Source organism: Eutrigla gurnardus (assembly GCF_963514095.1).
Source record: "Eutrigla gurnardus genome assembly, chromosome: 12".
NCBI classification, from domain to species: domain Eukaryota; kingdom Metazoa; phylum Chordata; class Actinopteri; order Perciformes; family Triglidae; genus Eutrigla; species Eutrigla gurnardus.
This window is the reverse complement of record NC_139926.1, coordinates 12,235,021-12,262,646: the sequence shown is the minus strand read 5'-3', so window position 1 is coordinate 12,262,646 and position 27,626 is coordinate 12,235,021. Positions and strand designations below refer to the sequence as shown.

Here is a 27,626-nt window from a genome sequence, read left to right as displayed (position 1 = left end):
CTCCCGTGACACCAGGGAGATAAATGAAGCTTGGTCACCTAATGAAGCATGTTGAGTCCTCTATGAGTAGCTTGTAATACAGTTACTAATAGCCTCTTTCTGAAGGTCCAATCCTTCTAAAATCCTGTTCACTCTTGATAGAGTGCAAACAGACAACAGTTTTCCACAGTTCGGTTCGATGACCGTCCGTCCACACTGTCTGCTACTTGGGATAGTAGCTGCAAAGAACCTACACTTTGAAGCACTATCCTCCTCCTGTTTTGGTTGCATAAAGGTTGACACGAGCAAAATGCCTCATTTTCCCAGGCGATCGTACCCGGTGGCAGATAGAATTACGTAGTGAAGCTTACATTACCTTACATGGCAGATGGATCCTTGCGATATCACAAGATCATGCAATCACGAGAGAAACACGGGGTCCCAAAATAACGTGAAAGTCCAGCTCGTCAGGCTTCAAGTAATGCATTTACGTTCGAACCAGTCGTGTGAGAAGCTACTGGCAACTATGCAGTGGTTGTTTATGTGTGTGAGTCGACAGCGGAGGAGAGAGGTCAGCGTCGATGCTGCAATAACATCAGTTGTAGATGAACTGGAGAGTATTTCTTCATTGTAAGAAGAAAAAAGAACGGCACTGAAGGCTTTTCTCAATAGGAAATATGCTTTTTCTTTTCTCCTGACTTTTGCTTTGGCAAAAGTGATGGACGGTTCATTCGATCCCCTGCCAATCATGACCTTAAATTTAAATGACCTGCCCGTTTGATGGCTTTTTAAGATCGTTCTCTGTAACAAACTATTTGGTGCGCCAGCTTAAGGCTTATGGAGAACCCATCTAAATGTCACCGGTATCATTATTCTTCAACCATTACATTGTGCAATAAACATTTACTTTGTAATGATACGTTAAAGCAAAAAAATGTGTCTATTGCCACTTTAAGTCTGCCCATGTGTGTCATTGACAGGGATAATCACCCCTGTGAGTCTTGGATTCTCAGAATACAGACTTAAGGTAGAGTATTGCTTTATCAGCAAAGAAAAAATGTTTCCAAGGCATATAGGAATCTTACATACTGAGTCCTGTAGCGATTAAGACAATGAACAAGTCAAGTCTAGCCCATGACCTTTGTTGCATGTCATCCCCTTTTGTTTTCCTTATTGCCAACTTTATACCGTCTGTCTCAAGTGTGTAATAAAAATGAGATTATGCCTCATTAACTCTGCATTGACTGAAATATCAAAAGCCAAAATGCTCTCTTTTGATTAAAAATCTGACATTTATTATCTTAGACACTTTGGGATTTCATTAGAACTACAAAAATGGATCTATGCTAATGTGCTTTGCCTCCCTGCTAATATCACCTTGTCTGTATCAAAATTAATATCATTTGCAAGTAGTCTCTACTTACCGGTTTTGAAGATTTCGTAGCGCAGTGAGAAGCCCGCACCCTGGTGGGCGTAGTCTGAGACGAACTTGATGTGGAGCGAGGGCCCCGACGATATGATTGGTGCAGGGGCGATGTTGCTGCAGTGCTTCCCCAGTAGGTCAGCTGTCTCCGAGTTCCCATCATGGATTTCAACATAGTCATACCTGCAGAGGACCAACACATATCATTCAACACCTTCTCTCCTAGGTACTATTTCTTGCGATTTACTACATTTAACAAAGAATTAACACCATTTTATTACAATCCTGATGTTTGCAGCTCATGGAAACTGGGTGCAAATGCCACTTTCAGTTGGGGCATTAATAACCTACTGTGCTAAATAGCTGTGCATGCTTGCTGTCGTGTACAGTCATTTAATTCATGTACCGATGAGGTGTTTTGTGGAAGACGGGAGATGGGACTTTAATTTGAGGAAGAGGAAATTGTTAACTCCTTTCAAGCTGCTTTGCTTCTGATTTTATAAGGGTTTTTTTTTTTCCTTTATTAATTTTTTTTTCATCTGGAAGACGTCACATCGGTTTTGACTACAAAACGGAAGCAATGAGAAAATTGTTTGCATCTATCAGCGGCTTGAGGGACTTCTGAAAGCACAGTTCCTATCAGCAGAAGCATCGGGTGTCATTACAATTCAAATGAATGCAGCAGAAGACATTGGCAGTTCACAGATGGCGGAGGAAGAAAAGACCCACCTGCGTGAGGCAAAATAGAAAGAGAAACCTTTTCAAAATTCAATAACTGCGCTGTAATGGAGTGATTATATACTCCAACTGATACGGGCTTCATGGTCTACAGAATACCATTTTATGGATTATACGGTAACTATATTAGATTACAAACAAAAGGAGAGTGTGAATGAAAGGACCACGCGCTCCCTTTCAGCTTGCATAAGGAAACGGCGGTGTCACATGCTTGTGCTGAACTTAAGACACTCAAAAGAAAACTGATTTCCAATCTTACACAACTCATGTTCTACTCATTCACAAAGTGGATTACACGTTTCATTTCAAAACAATGCATTGTAATGTAAGAAATAACAGCCAAACAAGTCTTGTGTTGTGCAAGAAAATCGATATAAAACAGGAAAAAGTGCCTCACGTATGTTTTGCTTTATGTGAAACGCAGGCCAACGTCAGAGTGTGAGAGCTTTTTGAACTATGAATGCACCCCACCTACAGCCTTTGATGCTAGAACGGATTAATCTGGAACAAATTACTCTAGTTTACATCTTTGCCCAGGTCTAATTCAATAATGTTTGTACCTCAGCCCGGGGGCCTTCATTTCTCAGGGAAATTCACATTTTCCACGTTTTACAGTGGATTTAGGTCACTTCCGCATTTCCCTGCTTCTTCTTTCCTTAGAAATATCACCACACTTTTTGCTGACTATTATAGACTGTTATAGTGTTCTGAAATATAATTAATCATGTTGGTACTAAATGAAGGTATACGTAAGGATTCCTCAGCACACACATACTGAACATGTTGAACAATGGTTCAACAATTGGCAGTAAAGTGAGAATTCTCCTGTAATATCACATTACGTTCTGCAACTTCTTCCCTAAAAGTACAGGCAGAGAAGTTGAAAGGCTGCCTGGGACCCTTTTGATCCATAAAGGGAAGGTTCTGAATCTATTTCTATTCCCATTTCTTTCATGTTTTCTGACCACACATGTTAGGGCTCTCTCTCCAGACCCACAGCAGGAGTGTTGCCTCTGTGTCTGGATACCAAACACACACCTGCCCTGCTCTAAAATAGCTTCCTGGAAAGAAATTCCTTGAGCAACTTGACTTGAAGGAAGACATAAATTTGGACTCGCAGTTGAGTGAATTCAATTCCAATTAGGGGTTTCTCTTATGGTTGGACTCCATTTGCACATCTTGTCCATCATATTGATCAGTTCTGACCACAGTGTCTCTAATTGCTCCAATATTGAGTGTTCTGCATTTCTCTAAAGTAATGAACCTGCCTCAACCTCAAAATGACCCCAAAGTAAGAAACAAAAGGCCTCCCGATGAACCGATGAAGACACGTTTCATGTACACTGGGAAGTTAGTTGCCTCTCAACATGGCGACTGTTGAGCCGGCGGCTAGGCGCTAACGTCGCCGATAATACGAAGTACAGCAAACGGACTGACAGAACTAACCGTGTCTGAGGGGGGACCAGAGGGTGGGTGCTACACCACCACAATGCCCCATCAGGTGGGATGCAGTTATCAACTTTAACCCCATATTAGAGTAGTGCAGAGTGAGCTAGCCATTGGTACACGCTCACTAAAAGCATGCGCAGCCGGCCCGGCTATGTCAACAAATCAAGGAGAAGCTTGGGTTACAACACACACAGAGGGAGGGCAACTTCATTCTCTGCTCATATAGACATTACTCCACTACATCTTTACATAGCAAATAGCTGTTTGCTGCTATTAATGATCTGAATCCTGTATACTGCACGTTGAAACATTTCAACAAACCTAAAATGTATAGGTTTTACTTTCAAGAGTTTTTCCTGAACAGTAGGTAAATCACCATAATGTGTGAATATCATTTTCCTCTTGGTGATTACTGAAATACAGATACACCGCAGAGAATAGGAGCAGATTCAACAGAAACCATCATAGTTTAAAAAGCTGCCACATGTGCGATCTCCATTGAAAACACAGTTTAATATGTGTATAGACACACACAAGTGAGTGTGCGTTTTCTACTCTGGCTCCCACTGTAAATGTTCATGTAGTTTGTGCCCGTGTGTGTGTTTGTGTGTGTTTTTCTGACAGGTGAGCAAGCTCCTAGCATAATGGGGGTTATACACCTCCCACTCTCCCATCATGTCTTGTGTCTGCTTTGCGTGGAACTAACACCACGGTTATGACGCAAGCTGTCACTGCTGTGAGCATGTGTGAGTGCATCTGCGTGCACGTGTGTGTGTGTGTGTGTGTGTGTACGTGCCACAGTTCCTGTCATATTTTCCCAAAAGAACGCCTCATCCCGACGACAGTTTCCTCCTCCTCGTTTGTGAAATGACAACTTTGTTTAACGGCTACTCGTATCCCGACAAGATCTCTTCCTCTTCCTGGCTCACTCTTCCCTTAATTATTTTTCAGTGTTTCACTTTTCTATGCTGTCTTTTCCCCCCAATCATTCTTCGACTTCTTCCTTTTTCTCTCTCCGTCCCCTTTTCCTCTCCAAGCTTACTGTAATGTGCTTTCAGGCCCATAACCAGTGGCCAAGAGCCAATGTGTGGGTGAGACAGAGGAGGCAGAGAGAGGGAGAGAGGATGTTGGAATTTGTGAATATTTGAATTAAAAACACTGAGAGGGACGATGGAGAATGACATAGATAGAAAGATAGATAGATAGATAGATAGATAGATAGATAGATAGATAGTTAGATAGATAGATAGATAGATAGATAGATAGATAGATAGATAGATAGATAGATAGATAGATAGATAGATAGATAGATAGATAGATAGATAGATAGATAGATAGATGTTAGCTCTGCTTACGGGTGTGGCAAAAACTCAGAGGAAAAAGATTTCAAACTCAGCCGTCACAGTATGGACGTGTTCAGAGAGAGAACATGACACTGCATTCACGCTGCCAACTCCTCCCCTCAGACAGACGGAGACAGGTGTCCCCTCCATCCCTTCCTCCCTCCCTGCAGCCTGAAAGGCGTACACAGCTACAGCTAAGTCAGCACACACACACACACACACACACATAAACTTTTGTCTCATAAATAAACACACCGTGCACACAGAACCCGTGGCCATGCACTGCAGATGGATCTGTGAGGGTTTGAGGGTCCGATCGGTCTCTGTGTGGGAGGTGCACAGCTTCTAACAAACTGTTTAATACCATCCCCCCCAATGATACGTAACTGCAGCCAATCAGTGATTTTCTTGCCAAAGGGAATGACAAGAAGTCTGAATTTGTTTCTCCCACCCTCTTCCCGAGATTACCGAGCATACATAATGCTTTTTTCGTCGGTTCCAAAACGTGAACACGGAAGGTTACGGCTGTAAAGAAGGGCAAGCATCTGTGATGGATTGTTAGCACAGGTTGAGGAAGTAGACTTGTAGCTGATTACAACTATTGACCTGAAGATTCACGTGTATTTATGGGTGTGTTTTGCAGGTCGGGGTGTTCCTTGAGCGAGAAAGCTCTCCAAAGCCCCTCTGACGTGAACCAAGGACAAGGTTTGGATACAGATGCACACCCACCCCTTCTCCTCCCCCCTCCTCCCCCCTCCTCCTCCCCCGTCTGCCTGGGTCTTAATTGCCTTTCACACGTTCTATTTCTCTCTCTTTAGGTCGGGAGTTGTCTTCTTACACCTGCACATTTCTTTCAAACATCAGGGGTTCCCTTAGTGGTAGACAGAGCGTCTGCACACACACACACACACACACACACACACACACACACACACACACACACACACACACTCTTGAATATGTTTCATTATCTTTATTTTCTATGTTTGTATGGCAAAAACAGGGGAAAAAACTATAATATACTGAAGTTGTTTGACTGTATAACGTTTTCAATAATAGGTTTTTATTATTATATGTTTTGTACAGTTTTTTGCCAGCTTTGTGCTCATGGACATTTCACTGAAGGAGAAGTGAAATCATAGATGGCCGAACACAAACGTTGCTACGTGCTACTGATGTTTCCTACTTACTCCCGTTATTCTCCTTTGTACTAAACACATCCCTGGAGACAAAGAATGTCATACCCATTCATGAGCTACCATTAGACACTATTTGAAACACAGAGCCTGAAACATTCATGATAACAGACAAGTTACCCTTGCATACTAGTACTGATTCATAATTGGGAGTCCACGCAGCCATCATAGCTATTGAATATGTTAGATTGGTCTGTAAAACTGCACTTACTTGTTGATTAATGTTTGATCTGTGTGTTAATCTGGTGGTTAAGGTGTGTGACTCAATGACTCACACACACTCTCCCTCTGTGTGTGTGTGTGTGTGTGTATATATATATATATATATATATATATATATATATATATATATATATATATATATATATATATATTTGCACATACATGTCACTGAAGTAGGTAATAGAGAGTGACTGACATCACTGTTATCAAGTAATAGGCCTATTACTGTAGACAGATGGACAGTGTGTGTGTGTGTGTGTGTGTGTCTGCGTGTGTGTGTCTGCGTGTGTGTGTGTGTGTGGCAGTAGTCTTCAGGACAACCGATCGATTCCTCATTATGGCTTTAACACACATTGATCAGGGTTAGTACTTCAAAGACACACAAATGCACACACACACGCACGCACACACACACACACACACACACACACACACACACACAGACACAAGCACACAGTCATCATTACAGTAACAGACATTGATCAGGCAGACCTTCAGGGTGTCAGGGAGTGTGTAAATCAGACTACTGATATTATCATCATTACCTGTGTGCATGTGTGTGTCGTGTGACTGTGTGTATCAGACAGAGAGAGAGAGAGAGAGAGAGAGAGAGAGAGAGAGAGAGAGAGAGAGAGAGAGAGAGAGAGAGATTGCATCACCACCTATGAGCTTAACAAATCTTCAAATGCCGGACCTTGACTTCTGCTTCCCTATTTACTTTCCGTTAACAATCCAAGAATGCAGCATTGTATTGATGTGAAGGTCGCCGATGTGTGAAGGAAAATGATAATTAAGTGACAGAAATCCTCATTTCACTGCACACAATTGAGTGTCTTTTATACAGGAAGCAGTGAATGAATGAGGGAGTGATTCTACCAGCTCAGGTTTCTATAAACAGGGTGAGGTGGTGATTATGCTGGTCATGTTTACTGTATGTAGCAGAGAATGTCTTCCTCTAACTCTTAGAAGTGTCGAAGACTCTGAAGTACATAATTTTGAGGAAAAAAAACAAACTGTGCCAAATTGATTAAGAATTATATTTTTTTATTATCTTAACTGCATATTACTCAAGCAATGAAATCAAACCAAAATCATTTTAAGTTTTAAGTCAAATACTGAAGCAAAAATACCAATTATCCAGTTCAAGGAACGGACTGACATTCAGTGGCTTAATTACTCTATGTGACAAGTTTTCAATATTTATTTTGAGTAACTTAATGGTTATATTCATTGGCTAACAGAAGAGAATCGTTGGAATAATTGATAAATTACTCATTCGAATAATCGACTGCTTGGAAAAATGATTCTTAGATTAATGGATGAAGAAAAGTGATCAATAGCTGCATAAACTCTGCTGTTGATTAGATCATCCAAAGAAATGGAGGAAGCAGAGCTTTTAAATCTCAAAGATAGTAATAACCACAACCAAGCAAAAGCTTGAGGTGAATGGTAACAGTAGTAGTTTCGGGGTACGTTTTATTTGTTTGAGTTGTTGCCTGCCTGAAGCAAATTGCTGTGCTGCCTCTCCCTGCAAGCAATGAGGTAAACAAACAAACCCTTTGGTTTGCATCCTTGTTTAGGCAGCCATGTAATGTAATGTAATCTGCCTCAAAGGAATTTTGATTTATCATAAACGTAAACGGTGTTATGAGGCACATATGGGTCCCAAGGTGTTGTCTTCCCTCCTCTCTGTAGCTTTCTAATACCAGCTTTGTGCCGGGCCGGTTGTCTGGACGCATGGCTCTCCTGCTGGTAGAGTTGCTGTGATGTTAATTACAACATGCAGGCAGCTGCTAACTGCCCACAGCTGGCAACCAAACTTCCACTATCACACCAAATGCCTGTTCCTCTCTCTGTCTTTTCATCCCCCCCTACTTTCTCTAGTTTCCCCTTCTGCCCCGAGGCAATTGTCACATCACATCCCTCTACCTCCTCTCGGTCTTGTACCCAGGACGTCAGCCTGCCGGCCATGTGTGTCAGTAGGTGTGCAGATGATCAAACGCTCCGAGATTTCCATCCTAAACGCATGTACTTTACAGGTGCAGTGTGTTTCACAAGATTGACATACTATATCTGTTGCATGTAATATGTAACACATGTTTGTCACTGAAGGACGAGAAGAAAAGAAAGGAGAGGAGAGAAGGAAAGAAGAGAGAAGGAAAAGAGCTGAGGACAGAAAATAGATCTAGCATGAAGTTAAATGATTGATCTAGGCGGAGTACAAAGACAAGGTCTAAATCATTAGTGAAGCCATTATCGTTGACTGCAGCTTCTCTGTCATATAAATCACTCCTTAACTCACTGCTTTACTCCACACTTATTGTGTAAGCCACATAACCGTGAAACTGCCTACGTGCCTGTCTGCTTGTTGGGCATTCAGCGGATTTGAGAGGCCAAAAAGGCTCGTGAGCCGAATACTGTGTGTGTGTGTGTGTGTGTGTGTGTGTGTGTGTGTGTGTGTGTGTGTGTGTGTGTGTGTGTGTGTGTGTGTGTGTGTGTGTCACTATTATAAACTGTAATCTGACGTGTTTGTGATATGAGGTAAAGGAAGACTGGACAGAGTGGAGAATGAGGAGACGATAAGAATAAGAGAGAGACACATAGAAAGGGGATTTAAATGATGATAGACAGAAGTCGGAGGATAACAGAGGATGAAGAGAGATATAGGCGGAAGAAGAAAAGTCCATGAATGATAAAGAGAGATGAATGTATGCATTATAAAGAGGAAGACGGGGGGAAAGAAAGGGAGATGAGAAAATAAGGGAGGAAGGGAGACAGAATGTGGCATTTGGCTCTCTGCCTGTGTTTTCTCATATGCGATGCTGAATAATGATTTGGCCTCTAAAAGATTGGCATACTGTAAGAAGGATGAAGGCGAGGAGACGTCTAGGAGGGAAGGGAAGGAAAGGAGGACATTAGATGGAAGGGATTGAACGAGAAGAGAGGTGATGAAGAAGGAGAAAGAGGAGGGGAGAGAGGAAGGTGCATGAACAGATGAAAGATGATAGATGGGGTCTATTGGGTGGTGGTGAGGGGGAGGGAGAGGTGAGGAAGGGTGAGATGGATGGAGGGGGAGAGGTGGAAGGAGAGAGCCAGGAGGAAAAAGGAGAGGAGGTAGCTGTCAGGATGATTTGAGCCTGCCCTCAACGGACCCTGACGCTGCAGTTTTCCCTCAGCAGCTGTGTGTGAATGTGTGTGTGTGTGTGTGTGTGTGTGTGTGTGTGTGTGTGTGTGTGTGTGTGTGTGTGTGTGTGTCGATGTTCTTTAACACTCCAAATAGAGATCTTGCTTTCTGAGACAGAGCAGTGCAGTGAGCTAAGCGGAAAATCTGAAGCAGACAACCGCTGCTGCAAAAGGGCTACATCGTGTAAAAAAAAAGAGGAAAAAAAAGAAAGAAAAGGAAGATATTTAGGAAAAAAAGGATTTTGCAGCAGTTCTTTGACCTTAACTATCTTGGCAGTTGCCGCATGGACAAGATGAATTTGCATCATAAATATTCATCATTTAAGAGAGGTGCTTTCCTCTAATCTGAATTAAGTTACTTTCAGTTTCAGTTTCTTGAAAAGCTCCAGGAGGAAAAGAATACCTCGATGAGAGATCTACTGTCAGAGAACCTGACTTGTGGAAGAGACTTAAAGCTCAGGGTAATTTGCAGGGTGAAAACAATACGTTTGACATTTTGGGAAATACTTATTTGCTTTCTTGCCATGAGTTAGCGGAGGAGATCGATGCCATTCTCAGACATGAGAGTCGTATTAATTCTTCTCATCTAACTTCTTGGCAAGACAGGAAATAAGCACATTTCCCCAAAATATCAAACTATTGCTTCAAGTTGCTGACTCAACCTCGTGTTAAGTGATAAGAATGAAAGTGATGGTTGAAAAAAACTCTCTGATGTCCTCGGAGCACACTGAAGTTGAAGGTGTGTTAACGAATAAGTCACGCCAAACATGAGGGTCTTTCAGATTCGATAAAGAAGACGTTTCTTTAAGAGAGCCTCAACTTACCCGCCGTAACAAATGGAGGATGCAAAAAGAAAATGATCATGGCTGTGAACCGCATAGCCGCGAGGAGTTCCCTCCATCGGCGTACCAGTTCGCCATGTGGTTATGAGCCACAAAAAACGCCACAGCTGCAGTTGTTGGGTAATAACTAAAGGCTGCCACCGGTGGTGCCACGGCGTGGAACCACGGCGCCTGTCATGTGAAGGGAAATTGGACGTCACGGCGAGTCACGATTGGCCACGGCTAAACTGATCTTAGCGGGGGCACGGGCTTTCTTTTCATCTCCCTCGCTCCCTCCAGCTGTCTCGTCGCACTTAAAATCGCTACTGTATATGAATCTTAATGAAAACATCTCTCTACGTCCGACCACCTCTCCATCGATTTTTGCCTGCAGAGACAGCGGAGTGCCTGACAAAAATGTGATGCGTTATGGATTACAGATTACCATCTTAAATTGCAATCAGGCCCATAATAGATCACATTGCTTCAACGTAGTGGCATAATAAAACAAGCCTTGTCTGGCCTGGGGAGGGGGGGGGGGGGGGGGGTCTACAATCACAGATGGCTCCTTTTATCAACAAGATGTGTGTGAGTGTGTATTTTCTTCGCCACAAACTGAGGATTTACAGCAGTATTTTTTTGAGAAATAAATGAAGACTAAGGGACTTTAGCAGTGGCCTCCTGGATGAAAGTCCTGTGTTTGCTCTGCTCCCACCTGCCCTGTTCCAACCACCGGTATTTGACGAGTTGGGAGTGGGAAACATATCACTCATTTTCCGTATCTCCTGCAGACACACACACACGCACGCACACACACACACACACACACACACACACACACACACACACACACACACACACACACCCTCTGCTTCTTCTCCTTGGCCTCTTCGCCCTCTGAACCTAACAGCTCAATTTCAGCTTACCAGCGCATGCCCACACACAAACACACACACACACACACACACACACACACACACACACACACACACACACACACACACACACACACACACACAGACCCCAGGCATTGGGTGCCTGTAGACTTAAATAGCTCTGTGCAGTGGGACACTTGTAAATAACAGCCTATTAGACATGTGATGTTACCACCAACACTGCAAATATCTCACTCTTACTGGCATGGTTTAAAAACACTCATTCATTCCATCATTACTGGACACTAAGCAAATGTTTAGACACACAATACAGAACACATACTGTATGCCTATAGCATAATAAATGAATCAGAGCCTGCTGTTCTAGCAGTTCAACCAGATTTCCTCCTCCTGGGACACTACTGGACGTTGAATTGGGGTAAGAAATTGAAAGAGGCAAGAGGGGCGAGTGGGGGGAGGGGGACAGAGGAGGGAAAGCGCCTGGAAGAGAGAGAACATCTAATACAACTGATCCAAAGATAAGAGCAAGAGGGTGAAGCTGAAAAGCGACGAGGACAGGGAGACAGAGAAGTATGTTTTTCATTTCCACAGCGCAGCGTGGAAAGAACAGTAAAACTGAGCAGAGCCCAGCGAGCCTTTTCAACCTTTCAGCCTTTCAACAAACAGCCAGGCGGTGAAATATTGATGCTTCAATTCCAACAAAGAAATGTCTGAATGATTTGGGTACATCCGAGTGGGGAAAATTCACTTATCTATAATTGATACAGCTGAAATGTTAATAACTGGACAGGAAAGCACCGGAACGGGGAAATAACAGGAGGGGGGAGACGTGAAAGTGTGTGTGTGTTTCTGCCCTCTTGCCTGTGTCAGTGGGTTTGTACGTGGCTCTTTACGCTCACGGTGCCCATTAGATTCCTGAGAGACAGTGGCCTCTTCTCTATGCTACCATGTTTAGGATGCATTCATGTAAGTCATGATGGTCCAAAGAAGACGAGGTGAGGCCAGTAGTTAAATGACAGAAGACTTCAGAAAAATATTGGATGTTTTTGTGTTCTATTTCTTCCACTTGCCTGTTTTTTTTAATTGATTCAGAATTTGCTTTATGCATTCCAGTTGTTTTTTGTTCAAAACACAAGTTTAGTTGGGATCTGTAGTCCCATTGTTGTACTTAATTGCCAATTTATCAGCCTCTCCGGGAAGTCGCAGTGTTATTATTGCAACAATTAATGCAATTCCACCGTTCCCTGTGAATTATGCATGAGCGTGCGATTTTTCAACAACTTTTCAACAACTTTTCAACAAATGTCCTAAATAAGTTGCTGGCAGGGTGGAGATCGCCTGAACGTTTCCTACTTGCTGTTGGCTATATTGTATGGAAGTTCCAGGAAATATCATGAAACATGTGTTTTCTGTTTAAATTGTACAGACATCAGAAGAAAGCATGTAGTACTCAGCCATCATTTAACTGGTTACATGTTTTGTTTACATGACGTAACGTCTCTTCCATCACATGGTTGTAATTCAGATTTACCTAACAGTATATTTCATTTTCAAATAACCGTGTGATTGTGTAATAATGAAAATTGTTTAGGAATAAAACATTTTACGTTTGTTAAAGCCTGTTTGGTTACTTACCCGCTACAGTTTTCTTCAGTCTTTGATTTGCTCTCGCTATTTCATCGCAAAACATCGCAAGATGCATCAAACATTGGCATTTAAATCTGTGACAATCGCCAAAAAAGCCGGTGAAATCCTGCAGGGACTGATTTACAAGCTGCAGCCATGGCCATCTGTGGAAAGACGACCTCTTTTTTTGATTCTCACTTTTTTTTTTATAACAGTGGTTGTGCTGGATCAGAAACCATTGCTCAAAATGTCCAGTGAGACTTTGTACTTAATGAAAATTTGGCTCCTCAAATATATTTTCCCCAGTCTTTAATGTTTTGATATTCTTTCATATTCCTTCCATATTCTGCGACTTGTAACTTATAAAAATGATTTTTACTATGGTCACTCTTCCAGTATGCTTAAATATGATACACTAGTCTCATATCTCGCCGCCTGTATTTTCCCATGATTCCCCAGCATGCCTTTACCGCATGTTTGATCTCTATGTAGTCCATTTCATGCAGCAGAACTGCCTGCTTTTCCTTCAGCTTTACCACGCAACCAAAGCCAAACGGGCAAAACTAATGATGGACAACCAAATCCTCTAATCTGTGTTCTTCTAAAGTGTGAAAAACATCCTGGAACAGTAAATGTGTTGTAATTAGACAATGGTAATTAGAGACAGGGGACCAAGGGAGGTCCCAAAGTGATTATTATGGGATATCTAAAGCCAGAAAAACAGGAGGAGTGTGGGCTGAAGTTCACCAAATAAAACAACACCGAATACAACAACTCCAACGAGACAGAAAAAGAAAATGAGACGTTTGTAATGCAATGCTGCTCTCATGCTTTCTAGATCGGTGCATTCACTCTTTGAAACTCTTTTTCTCCAAATCCCTTAGTTTGCCTCCTCATCCCACACCCTTCCATCCATCCATCCATTCGTCCATCCATCCATCCATCCATCTTCCATCTTTACCTGCAGTCCAGTTTCTCTATCTCAAAGTGCGGGTTGAAGTTGAGGACGATGCGTTGTGAAGGCTCGGGGGCTGTGATGACCCAGTGACAGTTCTGGTGAGGTGGGTACTCCAGCGGGTAGCCGGGGGTGGTGATGTAGCCGGCATCGCTGGCATCTAAATAGCCACCGCATGGCTCAGATGCTGGATGGAGAGAGAGAAGGAGAGAGAGATCATCATCAAAGTCTCACAAGTCATAAAAACTAAAGTGGATGCAGAAACATGATTATATCCTGCGGCCTTGCTCCACTATACTCAATTACATTTAAATGAATTCATAGCATTGAGGTTGATCATTTATTTGGGTCATTCCTAAACACATATTTACAGCCCAGTATATTTTTCATTTTCTCATCTTTTTTTTCTTATTTTGTTGGAAGGTGATCCTCACCATTGTTTTTACAAAAAGAAGTGGGCCTTTATTAACAAAAGGTTGTATTATATGGAAGTGGTCCTGCACATATTTGCTGGAGCTATAGGAGGAACGGTGATGATTGCTATGGATGGACATAAAATATTTTATTGCAAAAGGAAAAAATGACTGATCAGATAAACCAAACGTTAACATGGAGTGATAATAACCTCCCTCCCAGCAGCCAGCGTTAGTGTTGAGTACTATCTGGCTCAATACTGTTGGCTTATCGTGACTGACCAGGAACGTGTCACGATTCTACAATAAACTCTCCCAAACGATTCGGAAAGGCGTTTGTTCGTTTAGCGAGATTTCACGCGGGAAAGTGTTGGACGCTGATAAAATGCAGATAAGAGTTGTGTTTGCAGAGACAGGATATGAGAAACAAAGAAACGTGTGTCCGTGTGGACGCGGTGTTGAAAGGTCAACTCGTTGTCGACAAAGACTCCATTATGACCCGCGAAGACGGACGCGCTGACGCACGCACACACGGACACACAGTGGACGGGCCGTCCAGATGCCACCGCTACTGTCACAGAGCGGATCCACTTGTCGGCAGCCATACGTCTGCGTCGTGTCGCTAAACAATGCCGCTCATTCACCGCCGCAGATGCACCCTGACAGAGACGGGGTAAGTCATATATATCAGTGACACCCGACGGCATAACACACACACACAACCCTACTGTGTTACATCTATGGCATCTATTGTGTGCCGCGCTGGCCGCCCGGTTTGATGGACTGTGCGGACTTTCTGCGTGAGCTGAACTTCTTCATTGTCTGGCTTCTCGGAACTTAAGTTAAACCATCGCGGTGGACATGCTGAGTAAAGCGTCTTTGTAAACTTCTAATGCAGCGGCAGAGCGTGAGTCACCGTCCGTCAGAAGACACGGAAGGTTTTCATAGAACGTCGCCCAAATAAATAGAAATATGATATAAGTAAAAATATCATGTCTGTCGGTGCTTCCAGACAAAAGACTTACTTTAGACGTATATAAAGTGGGCTTGGTAACTGGAGAAAAAACAAGTGTTTCAGGTCATTTGTAATTGTTAAATTTTTTTCAAGATATTTGTGATTAAGCTGTACATTTGTATCACTTCATTCATTTTAATTTTAAGCTTTATTTCAAGCTTTTTTTATCAGGATTAACCAATGGAGGTTTTAAATCTGTTTTTTGGGGGAGGACGGGCCGGCAGCATAAGAAGTTTCACACAAAGGAAACAAGACACAAACAACCAATTACATCACTGGTCAATTAGTCCTTATTCCTATTTTTAAAACATCCCATACTCAAAGAATAATCTAATTTAAAGTGTCATGTACTTGAAATGAAAAATGTGCAAAAACATTAAAGACGTGTATAATTTGTTTACATGACAGAAGGTTGCAGCTACATTGAAGAACAAGTAAAAAACAGTTTTCGACCAGTATGTTGGACACCGTGGAACGAAAACAGCATCTGTGAGTCGGCTGCTTGCTGGGAAGAATTTGTCCGGTGAGCAACCTGTTGGATTATTTATTGTATGTAAGAGAAAAACACAAACAAACACGCTCCATATTATTGTTTCAATCAGAACTAAGAAACCTTCCTGATTAAAAGAAGAATGAAGCGTGTAACTTCTTGCCAGCCACTCGCCCGCTGTGCCGTGACGTTTTATTTATTGCCACCGCGCTGAGTGGGGGTGACATAGCCAAGTCAAACTACTCAGCAGAACGCAACATATTTCAACCCTATAAATAGGCTGGCTACTGTAAACCTACTCTGCTCTAATGCAAACATTAACACGCACAGCATAAACACTTTATTAAACACCATCTTCTAAACAGATTCACATGGGAAGGTAAAACAAGTAGGCAGCATCTAAAATCTCACCTTTTTTTCTTTTTTTTTTAATCAAGGCTACGGCTATGCAGACTGACACATAAACACTCGAGAGTCAGCAACGGAGGATGAAAGGGGAGGTCAGTACACAAAGTGATTGACACTTTGGCATCTATATCTGGTGTCTACCTCACGCTGCCTGCAAGCAATTAATGATCAACTCCCCCGTATCTCTCTGCCTCCCTCCGTCTCCCCCCTCCTCCGTCATCCAGCGAGCCAGCTAGTCATGTCTATCTCCTCCTATCGGTTTCCAGTCTCCCTGGTGACATACAGTAACACCAGAGTCGAGTTACGTGGCCTATGTAACCCGGCCAGACGCATTTCATCTCAGCACCACCTGGATTAGTGTTTAACCACTCTGGAATCTCACAGCACCATCAGCCAAACACCACTTTTAGCACACGGCGTAGCGGACTGTCTCTCTCACGAAAAAAATCTGGCATACGCAGAGCATCTGGGATGGTTGGACATAGTCCCTGATTAATAACCTCTTGAGACTCATGATGCATATTTAGTTATTAGTTGGTTGGGGTCTGAGGATAAGTATAGAGTGCTGATGTGTTTTCAGTAGATCCGGTCCCCAGATGAAACTCTGACTTACTTGACCCGGACTAACTAGCCTCTTCTTCCCGCTCCTGTCTGATCTTCACCTCTGACATGGCGGATAAAGACGGCACCTCTGACTGTCTGATGAACGAGGCCGGTGTGGCGGAGACGCTGTGTGTGCACAAAGTGTCTGCTCTGCTTCGAGGGTCTATCAATCTCCAGACACACAAAGTCATCCAACGGGACCGGAAGTGACACACACGAGTGTGAGAATGATTTCACATCCTTTTGCACAAGATGCCAATTAACATTTAGTTAGAAACTTAGTTAAAACTCGCCTATCCACCTCTGCCTCCTCCCTCTCTGTGGAGTTTGATGCTCTTTAGTTCACAGTTGGACCGCATGCAACTTGAATTTGCAGGAAATAAAGGATTTACAGTGCATTAGTCTTTGTGGGTTTTGCTATATATGAACAGTGTATGACAACAGCCTGAACAGATGAGCAACTGTCACCGTTTCCTCTGTCTCAGTTTGTCCCAACATCACTTCCCTCTTGACCGCGGACTTCACGTATGAAATATTAGTCTTTCAACCTCTTCACGAGAGGTTGATTTAGATCATGTATTCATGACTTAATGCAGAAACGTCTGAACTACCCATCTGTCTTAGACATCAGTGAATTCACAACACACACACACACACACACACACACACACGGGGATAGAGCAGTTAACGGTGCTAAGCAGTCAGGCAGGGATATAAGACAGGTCACTGCATTATTCATGTCTCTCCACCACATTCGGTATTGCACCTATTCAGCAGCTTTTCCCTACATGCGCATACCTCAACACACACAGATGAGCCCATACAGCGATGTAATAGAAAGCTGCATGCACGGCGACATGCACACAGAGAGGGCACACAAACTGTCACACAAAAGTCCCAAACACGTACGTAAGAACACACACATGCTTCCACACGGAGCTGATTTGCCAATTTGAACTAGATCTTTGTTTGTTGGCCCCAAATGCAAATTGTCTGACCTTGTTTTTGTAGCTCTCTCGCAGATTAATTTCCCCTCAGAGTTTGATTTGACTCTACAGAGAGACTTTTCAACATGTCGCAATCGATTTTGGTAGTCTGGGAAAACTTTGCTCTTGGACCGCATTCCGCATTCATTCCCATTGGCCGTGGCCATAATGAAAGCATTAGTGGTTTAGTAAGTGATGGCGTATGAAAGTGAGAACGTGTGTGTCAGCCGGCTAAGCAGAGAGTTGTTTGGGAGCAGGGATGTTATTTAGCTGATCAACTTAGTATCCATCAACTGTGACCTACGCCTCAAGACAGCAGCCGACATCACATTCTCATTATTGTGACTTTGTTGGAATTTGACAATCAATTTCTTCTGATCATCTGTATTGAAGTCTGAGGTAAAAAAGACAGTTTCCCCATTCATTTCTGTGCATTTTGTACTGTTTGCACTGCATTTCCAGTGGTATTATGAAGCACTCGCATCGTTACCTTACAGGGTAGAAATAGAGATACATTTGTAGCAGGAAAGCTTTTGTGTGGCTCTGGGAATACGAGCAACACAGAAAACAGGCTGAAATGTCTTCTTTGGATCAGAACCAAGGAGCTTTTAGTCACCGAGACCTGGGAAACCTCAGGAATGGACCGACAGAGAGAAAGAGAGGAAGGAGGAGGCAGAGCAGGACCAAAGAAAGAAGGAAAGAACGAGAGAGAGCATCATGCCAGAACATCTGTCTCTCATCATCTGAAAAGAGAAAGTCAGCAGCTCAGAAAAGCTCACTGGACAAAAAAAAAAGAAAAGAAAAGAAAAATACAACTGTCTCACACACACACTCACTCACACACACACAAACAGGTGGAGTAGCGCTTTTCTCCAGGTGCCCTGCATTAAGCCACAGTGGAAAACTACAGAGACAAAAAGAGATGTGTGCAAAACAGAGAGAGGGGTGGCGGAGGACTACAAAGGATCGGAGAAACGAACGGAATGATGGGAAAATGGAGAGAAGAGAGACAAGGTTGAGTGTGTGATACAGAAAAAGAACTGACGTGAGAACAGGCTTCTCAACTCAGGAGCAAAGACGTACCGTGTCAACGGGGCTTCGGTGAGTAAAAAGGGAGAATATGACAGTTTAAAGATTTTAGATCAATAACAAGAGAGTAACAGTGACGATGTGAATAGTTGACTGAAGGAGAGGAGGCTGAGAAAAGGGAGAATACTGAAGAGTGTCAAAGCAAGAGGTAGACTGATGATAAAGCATGACTAGAGGAAGAGTTGTAGGGTAAATGAAGCGGTTTGGGACATGTCAGCCTCCCATGGCCGGATTACTGATCAGCCAAAGGACAACCAAATGTCAAAATATGTTGCCTCCCCCCGAGAGAACGATATATAGAAGCGTGTTCTGATCCCCCTACCGGCAGAATGACATCATTCGTCAGTGCCTTCCAAAAAACCGCAACAAATCACTGTTGAAATATAAATCACTTTTATGATGTGACAATGTGTATGGCCTGACCTCCTCCCTACGCAGACTTTGTTGCTCTATAACAACGCCACAACATTCCCCCTTTGTTCCCCGCCGCTAGAGGCTTTGTGACTTGAACGCTAACATGTGTCATCTTGCGGCACTTGCTTGAAAAACGACTGATTCTGTCATATTTTTCTTGGGAGGATCAACTTATCACGGGAGCCTTTAAAGGGGCCGCGTTGTCTGTTTGTGATGCTCTGTAGAGCAGAAGGGCTCCATGTTGCTATCTGGTCCACATTAACATCAGTTGACATCATGTTTATTCAGCCCTGTTCAGGTTTACCTTTAATCATACCAGCGGACGTGATGCTATGCTTTGCTTTCGCAACCGTATATGTTCCTGCCTGGTTTCTAGTTCACAGGGCCTTGCCGTTAAATAGGCTGTCAGCCAATCTGTAAAGAGAAGTGAAATAGGCACATGTACTGGAAATGTAGGTTCCTGGCACCCCACGAAAGGATTCTTCAGAAGCGTACCGCAACCTGTCACTTCCAACTCGTCAAGTACCACACAGAGCTTTCAACTAACTTCCATATAAACCCCTCCACGTCATTATTAGACAGAGCAACTGTATAATCCAGAATAAACAGCAGGACAGTTCACGTATTTTACCATAGTTTTGTTACATAACTTACCACACTTTAATAACACCAGTTACATAAGAAGCGTTTTTTGCACATGCTTATTTTAGCCAAGAACTTTTGTCGTAAGCAAACTTAAAAACTAAGTTAACGTACGTTGGACGTTTTATTTTGAAAAGAGACTGTATGGATGGAATGAGCAGAAATTAACACTTGTGGGGCACTTCTTCAAGTTTTACCTTGAAAATGTTTACTTTGTGTACAACGCAAGAGTAGAACATCTGACAGTAGATCTGTGTTCATACTTATAGTCTAAAGAATTAATTCAAAATGTGCACCAATGAGTGGAAACTCAATCTTATCTATTTCTTTAAATGATTTAAAAAGAAATAGTGAAAGCCGCCTTCTTAATGCTGTAAATAAGCCTTTTAAGACGTGTGTGAATAAAGTCAATCCGACAAACCATGTGAATGGATTTCCAACGGTTGAGACTTATTCCAGGCAGCGAGAACAAGGATGAGAAGAAATAGATTGGCAGAGTCAGAGAGAATAGACAACCCCCCCCCCCCAAAAAAAAGACGAAGAGTGGATGAAAGCGTAAAAAGATTTCCCACCGTGCAAAGTGGGGCGAAAAGAAGGTGAGGGAGGTTGCTAAATCGGAGCGAGGGAAAACAGTGACGGGGGGGAAGTGTGGCGAAAGAGACAGAGCGCGCTATTAAAGGAGAGGTGAAGTGCCATGAAAAGAGGAAAGCAACATGATGATTCAGTGTGAAGGGGGAGAGAAAAAGGAAAAACAACCTGTGGCCTCGCACGGCAGCGCTCCGGAGGGACCGGGGAGGACACAAACACTCGTCTTTGTGCCGCCGACGGTTTCATAGAAGTGAGGACAAGCAAATGTCCTCATTTGAAGGGTGCCCATGATCTCTCCTTCCCTCCGAGGACGCTTGTTCTCCACAAGTGTACATTTACAAGAACACACGCTCGTACACACACTGATTTCCCCTTCCCCTCTAATTACTCCAGTCATTACCAATGGCCAATGAAGACACTAGAATGGTAACAGTTTACTAATGACATGATAACTGTAATTAGAACATCCTGCCGGACCCACTAATTGTCCTTTCGCTTTAACAGACGAGAGACAGAGGGAGAGTGAGAGACCGCGCCGAAGGTTAATTTGCTTAATGTTTATTCGTTCACTGCAAACTAGGTTGTTGATGCCACTCTGTTGTTCCACCACTATTATGCTAATGACGGTTAGGCTAATGTCCTCTCGTTTAATTCCAATGTTTCTTTTTTAAAACGCCGGATGGCTCATTTGAATGTATTCTCCTCAGGACGTTTCCTCAAGAGAATGCATTCAAAAAAACGGGGGGGGAAATGAAAAACACGGCGGGCGGAATCAGAAGATGAATAAGGATAAGCCTTTATTCTGAAACCTGGTGGAAAACAGCTGCTACCTGCAGAATAATTCAAATGAAATTGGTTTTGAAGAAAGTCTCCAGCAGCGTGCGGCCTGCCACAGCTTAGCACACACCCACATCCAAAACATTCAAATCCAAACCACCCCATTTTACTTTGGCAGCTTGAAATGTTTTAATTTGGGGGGGCTATTATTCTGAAATACATTTGGTGACCCCTTTGTGAAGAAAACTCTCTGGTTGTTCTATGGTTTCAGTAAAAATGGCCTGATTACGTGAGTGGAATCTAATATGCTAAATCAACCTTTCAACCATAATATGATTTAATTAGATCAACTTGAAGAAATAATTGTCTTTATCCTAGACTAGAATCAGTGTATTTATTAAAAATATAAAATTCACCTTGGCCAGAAACCCTCCTGTGCCCGACAGGGAGGAAGAATAAATCTGGGTTGGTTTACTGCAGGTGGCTCCACTCAACTACTGCTTCACACTCCGCTGCTTTCCTCTTATTTCACTAATGCCCTCTCATGCTCTCACCCTTTCCCTCTCTCTTTGGCACGGCCAAACCCTTGTGCTCTCTCTCTCTCTCTCTCTCTCTCTCTCTCTCTCTCTCTCTCTCTCTCTCTCTCTCATTTCAGTGTGCTTTACCAGGATGGAAGTTCACAAGCCATATCAGTGAAGCATTTCTCGGCCTTCTGTGTCAGCGAACCGTCGAACACCTCTGATAATGCAGCAGTAATAAAAAAATTAAAAAAACATCTCACATGGGGAAAAAACAATCATGAAAAATTACAAGAAAATGAGAAATACAGAGATAAACGAATGCGCTGATTTCAGAATTGCCCCTTCTTTTTCGAGCAATATATTTTGCTCTAAATACGGTTTATTCACTCTCTTCCTCGGTTATTTGAACTGCCACATTACGCTGATGTATTTCTAGCCTTTCTGAAGTACGCTTGCCAATCTTCACACGCAGTGACTAATTATCCATGCAAACACACAATTACAGTGACAAGTTCAATTCATATTTATAGAATATAATATCTGTAATATTTCAAGCTCATAACTAATCTAAGGCAAAGTCATTACACAGAAAGACTCTACCCATTGTGTGGGGAGCTAAAACAGGGTGCAACCCCATTGTGTGAACTAATGACATGGATGGTTTGTTTTATTGATGGCCAATTGAAGCTTACACGGCATTATGACCTCCACCAATGTAACATTTAATTATTACAAGCCGCCCGACACGGGGCCACACAGCATTGTTAGATGTGGGACGTGGCCAGAAAATAACTTGTGCATTAGAAATCAGGATGGTGTAAATAAACATAGAGAGTGTATTATGTGATTTGAGTCGGGCATGCTTTTTCAATTTGCAGAATAAGTGAACATTGACGTATGCATTTCCATATTCTATATGTGTAGGTGTTTGTTGACTTTTCCACAAAATAAAAGCTGGACAAGAAATGTCTGTTTCAGACTATTAGAACCACGTTGTAGCTGTCAAAAACAGTCTGATAAACCAGCCCATACCTGTGGGCAAGTCACCCCACTGCTAGCTTTCTCCTCACACTGTGCATCGCAGTAAGCCTGTTTCATCATGCAGCATATCTCAGCAGAGACACTATAGAGGCAGACAGCTGGTCTTGAGTGGCCAATTATGTCCGTTTATCTCCCTCGCAGGCACAGCTGTGATCAAACGGAATGAAGAAACAGGATCAAACAGCGAGGCTAAGGGAAGAAAAAAATCATTCTTCCGTTTCGTTCATTTCTTTTTGCAGCTTCCCCCTGCCTGTTTCTGTCTCTGCCACTTCCTCCCCCTGCACTTCCATCGCTCCCGCTGCCTCTCCTCTCTCTATATATTTAGAAACTTCTCAGTCTCACGATGCTTTCCTTGCTCCTCTCTCCGGAGACAAAAGAGCCGAGGCATCTGTAAAAGTTTACTTGCTGAGGAGGCTTCATCCTGCATTGCCTACTGGTGAGCACGTGTGTGTGCGTGTGTGTGTGTGTGTGTGTGTGTGTGTGTGTGTGTGTGTGTGTGTGTGTGTGTGTGTGTGTGTGTTCGCTTCAGTGGTTCTCGGGGAAATAGCGGAGAGATCTCAAAAGGGAGCATAAGTCCCATGAAAAACATTAATAACAGAATACGTGAAGCTGATGTGAAAATAGTCAGATTGAAAATGACACATATACATGTTTCATGGTGATATGGTTATTTTTAAGGAACTGGTCAGGGTGGTGATTAAAAGCAGGACTACTTGGTTACAGGGAAAGATTGTAGTCATGGTTAAAAAAAGCGATGATGACTGGTGGCAGGAGGTGGAAGTTAATCTCTCCCCGAACAACACGACTTCTCTTTGGATCTCTACTTCCTAGTTGACGGTGGATGTATGCAGAGAACAGTGTCTTTGGTCTGGATACTACAGCGTTTACATACAGTGTCAGCCGTTATCAAGTATTTGTGAAGAGCCCCCCCATGGAACAGTGGCCTGGCAAACATACATTCAAGGTGAAGTGTGACTTAGAATGCCTTCACTGTGCAATCTGTTTTTCCCAAAACAACATTTGGCTGGACTCAGTCCAAGTCATGAGATCTGTAAAAAAGGGCCTGCTAGTCTCCTGAATGGTCAACAAAACCTAGAATGCACCCAACTTCTCCACAGCTGCCCTTTCTGTCTGCTCTGCTCTCAATTGTGCACAAACAAATATATATATATATATATATATATATATATATATATATATATATATATATATATATATACTGAACAATATATATATTAAAAAAAGTTTGGGGTTTTTGGGGGGGGGGGGGGGGTGCAAATAAAGTTGTGGAAAAAAACATTAAGGAGTGTGGGAGTTCTTGTTTTTTGTTGCTTCTAAATCCACGTTGGGGGGGGGTCCCAATTTAAAATAACACGAGCTCGTTTGGCTGATATTAGTTTCATTGGCTGAGACACTTCAAGTTAAGCATAAACGCTCCTGTGGTCGGTAAACAGCGAATTCACGTATCGATGCCCTGACACGGGGTCACCACGGGTAGGTTTCAAACGGCTCATGACGCCTCCCTTCAGTGCAGCAGGAACTATCGATGCATTTAAAAAAAAACAGTGTCTTCGTGTTCGCCTCGTGCGCAAAGATTGTTTGGATGCGCGCAATTACCAAACAAAGACCGCATCCGCACACCGAGCATGTCTCCGTGCCAGAAGCCACAAACCGCATCGCGCACACGGACCTGGGGAGAGCCGGACCTCCGCGCGTCTTAGCGCCGCTGCCGGCCTCCGACAGACGGGAGAGCGATCACATTCCCGACAGTAACGTTTAAAAGGTTCGCCCTGTTGCACGAAGCTGCAGCCTCCAGGTAGAACATCATAGTGAGATTAAAACACGACCACAGAAATAAAGTCCCTCTAACTGAGCGGCTAACATTAAATCTATAGTCAAACTGCAGATACAATCAACATATAAGCATGTGTTTAAGAACTTTGTCAAGACGAGAGAAATCAATACTGAAACCAAGCCAGCATCCCTCGGTTATTAATAATAACTTATTATAGTCCGGAGTGAGCCGTTGATGTGATGCCTATCTGGAAGAAAGTTGATTTAATTAAGGTTTAATAACTGATTTAGTTTACTGTGATGGTTCGAAACAAGTTGTTTGCTCACTTTTTTTCTTATATCGCATTTGCACCTCTGGTTCCGACCGAGCGGAGATGCGTCAGTGCTGGAGAGCCAAAAACAAGACGTGTGAACAAATCAGCGTGTCTCGGCATCAACGCAGCGTTTTGAAAGGAGTGAAGGCTAACATGCGGGATGGTTTTGCTTTCTCTTAAGTGTTCATTTTTACACACATGACACATTTTGCTTCTGTCGAGGGAAACACTTGTCCAAAACGAAACACCCCGTCTCTAATGCGTTTCTTGGGGCTCCACACTTACGATCTACGTTAGCAAAATTCTCTCGAAAAAGAGGGGTCTAATTGTCCCATTTCACACCTTCTGAGCGGGCAGCAAAAGTGTCAAACTTACCTCCTTCCTCCGCTTTGACTGCTGAAGGCGAGAGAAAAGCCAGTAAACATCCACAAAGCCATATGAATAAATCCATCTTTCCACCCCTCGGATACGGAGAGAAAAAGACCTCTTCTCCTCCTCTCTGGTCTTATTCTGTGTCGGAGACAACGCTGCAGTCCAGACTCCTCTTTCCACAGTTCTCTATTTCTTTGGAGCGCAACGCAAGAAGTCTCTGGTGCCCAAAAATCCACCACAAATGCCCGGCAGCGTTAACCGGGCTCTCCAAGTATATCGCGCTGTTTGAACGCTACTATCTGTCCAAGGTTTGTCCACGTGTGCTTCTTCTTTTAAAGAAAAATCAGAAGAAATTGCGCTAATTGACGTGAAATCAGCGCAATGTCTACTCTAAAGACATCTTTAGAGCCTCAAAATCCATAGCGGAGCGCGCCGTCGGCAGCTCTGTCTCCTGTCAGTCACAAGGCGTGTGTGGGAATAAACACGAAACGCTTCGTTTTTAAACAAATAATAAATCACTGAGTGAAACCACCAGCAACCTACAGAATCATTGTTTTAAGTTTGACAAAAAAAACTGCAAAAAGTAACACTGCCGTTTCCTCTTCGTCTCGTTAAAATATCCCCCCAAATGCTCTGGTTCTTTCCCCCCCAAAATGAGCATTTACTTGGCAAAAGCACGTGTGATTGGGGAAGTAAAAATAATGTTACATCGATTATCCTCTAAATACGGTCTCGATATCGGTCCGTTCTTGCGCAAAAGATAACGCCAGATCTCCTGGAGGAGCGCCGGCGTGTGTGCGTAAAACTGATCGGGGAGGGGAAGTCAACGTGCAGCCTCTCCGCTCTCCTCCTGCAAACTGTGTGCCGTCTCCGCTGAAACACGCTCTTCTACCTCTCTCTCTCTCTCTCTCTCTCTCTCTCTCTCTCTCTCTCTCTCTCTCTCTCTCTCTCTCTCTCTCTCTCTCTCTCTCTCTCTCTCTCTCGGCAGCTCCGGCAGTGCTCTCCTTCCCCTCCGATCTCCGCCGGGTTTGTGGCAGAGAGCTGGACTGCTCACTCAGTCCCCTGTCTCGGTGCGCGTGCACGCCGTGCGCGTGAGCGTGTATCAGATTACAGTAGGCACCTCGGCCCGCCTCCATATAGCCCCTCACTGATTAAAGAGCAGTTTCATCTCTCTCTCTCTCTCTCTCTCTCTCTCTCTCTCTCTCTCTCTCTCTCTCTCTCTCTCTCTCTCTCTCTCTCTCTCTCTCTGCCTCACCCATCTCTCCCATTCTCTCCCTCTATTCATTCATACAAATATTCCCCCATTTCCCTCTGGGTCCTTTCCTTTCTCTCATTTATTTCTCTCTTCCACCTTTCTCTGGGACTCCAGCATTGACAGAGAGGTGGGAAGGAAGGACCCACAGCACAGCTTTATGAGCTTTAATAAATGGAACCCGGTGCCAGTTTATGGCATCACAGCGGAAAAAAAACACTGACTGTGTGGAAGCTAATTAACAAGTCAAAATGGAAAGGAATGGGATTTGTTACTTAGTGAGAAATGACCAAAAATACTCTTCGAATAATCTCTCATTTAGGCTACTGTGAAGATGGAAAAGCACGACTTTCTTTTCTGTGAAAAACACTTGTCATGCAGAGAAGACATTGTGATAATAATGGTTGAGGTGGTCACACACACACACACACACACACACACACACACACACACACACACACACACACACACACACACACACACACACACACACACACACACACACAAGCAATTGTCAGGCCAGGGCAGAAAGCTGTTTACCAAGGGCACATGGGTCAGTGGTGAGCAGAATCTAAATATGGGTAGAAAGATATAGACAGCAATGTGATGCAGAAACACACACACACACACAGAGAGAGAGAGAGAGAGAGAGAGAGAGAGAGAGAGAGAGAGAGAGAGAGAGAGGATCATTTCATGGGATAGAAATGTATTTAAGATAGATTAATGTATTTCTGAACACTTTAAAGGAACGGTTCACTCCAAATCAAAAACACACATTTCCCTCTTACCCATAGTGTTGTTTATCAATCTGGACTGTTTTGGTGTGAGTTTTGGAGACATCGATGTCGGCCGACGAGGCACTCTGCATGTGGTGCTTAACATTTGACTTAACAGCACAGAATCCATGACCCGGGTACTCAAGATAATCCACAGAGCTTGTTGTGAGCAGTTTTACTCCTCTGATTCTTTTCCATTTTGATAGCTTTCACACGGTCAGTGTTAAACCGTCACCAGGAAGTAGTACCTACATGAAACCGGACATGAAACACGTTCATTATATTCTAGAGAAGGCAGAC

At 43.2% G+C, this 27,626-nt stretch overlaps 1 protein-coding gene across 3 annotated transcripts in view; it reads right to left on the bottom strand.

The window, feature by feature from the left end:
- Positions 1 to 26,286, bottom strand: part of LOC311021669 (neuropilin-2-like) — an 87,377-nt gene extending 61,091 nt beyond the window's left edge. For 2 of the 3 annotated variants that reach the window (XM_084022375.1, XM_084022376.1), the window contains exons 1-3: positions 25,302 to 26,284; positions 13,838 to 14,018; positions 1,404 to 1,585 (exon numbers count right to left, since the gene is read on the bottom strand). In XM_084022375.1, the coding sequence (XP_083878501.1) occupies positions 1,404 to 1,585; positions 13,838 to 14,018; positions 25,302 to 25,377 (439 nt within the window). In that variant the 5' untranslated portion in view covers positions 25,378 to 26,284. Of the gene's footprint in view, positions 1 to 1,403; positions 1,586 to 13,837; positions 14,019 to 25,301 lie in introns of all 3 variants that reach the window. The other variant, XM_084022374.1, reaches the window with a different exon arrangement.
- Positions 26,287 to 27,626: the final 1,340 nt, after the last annotated feature.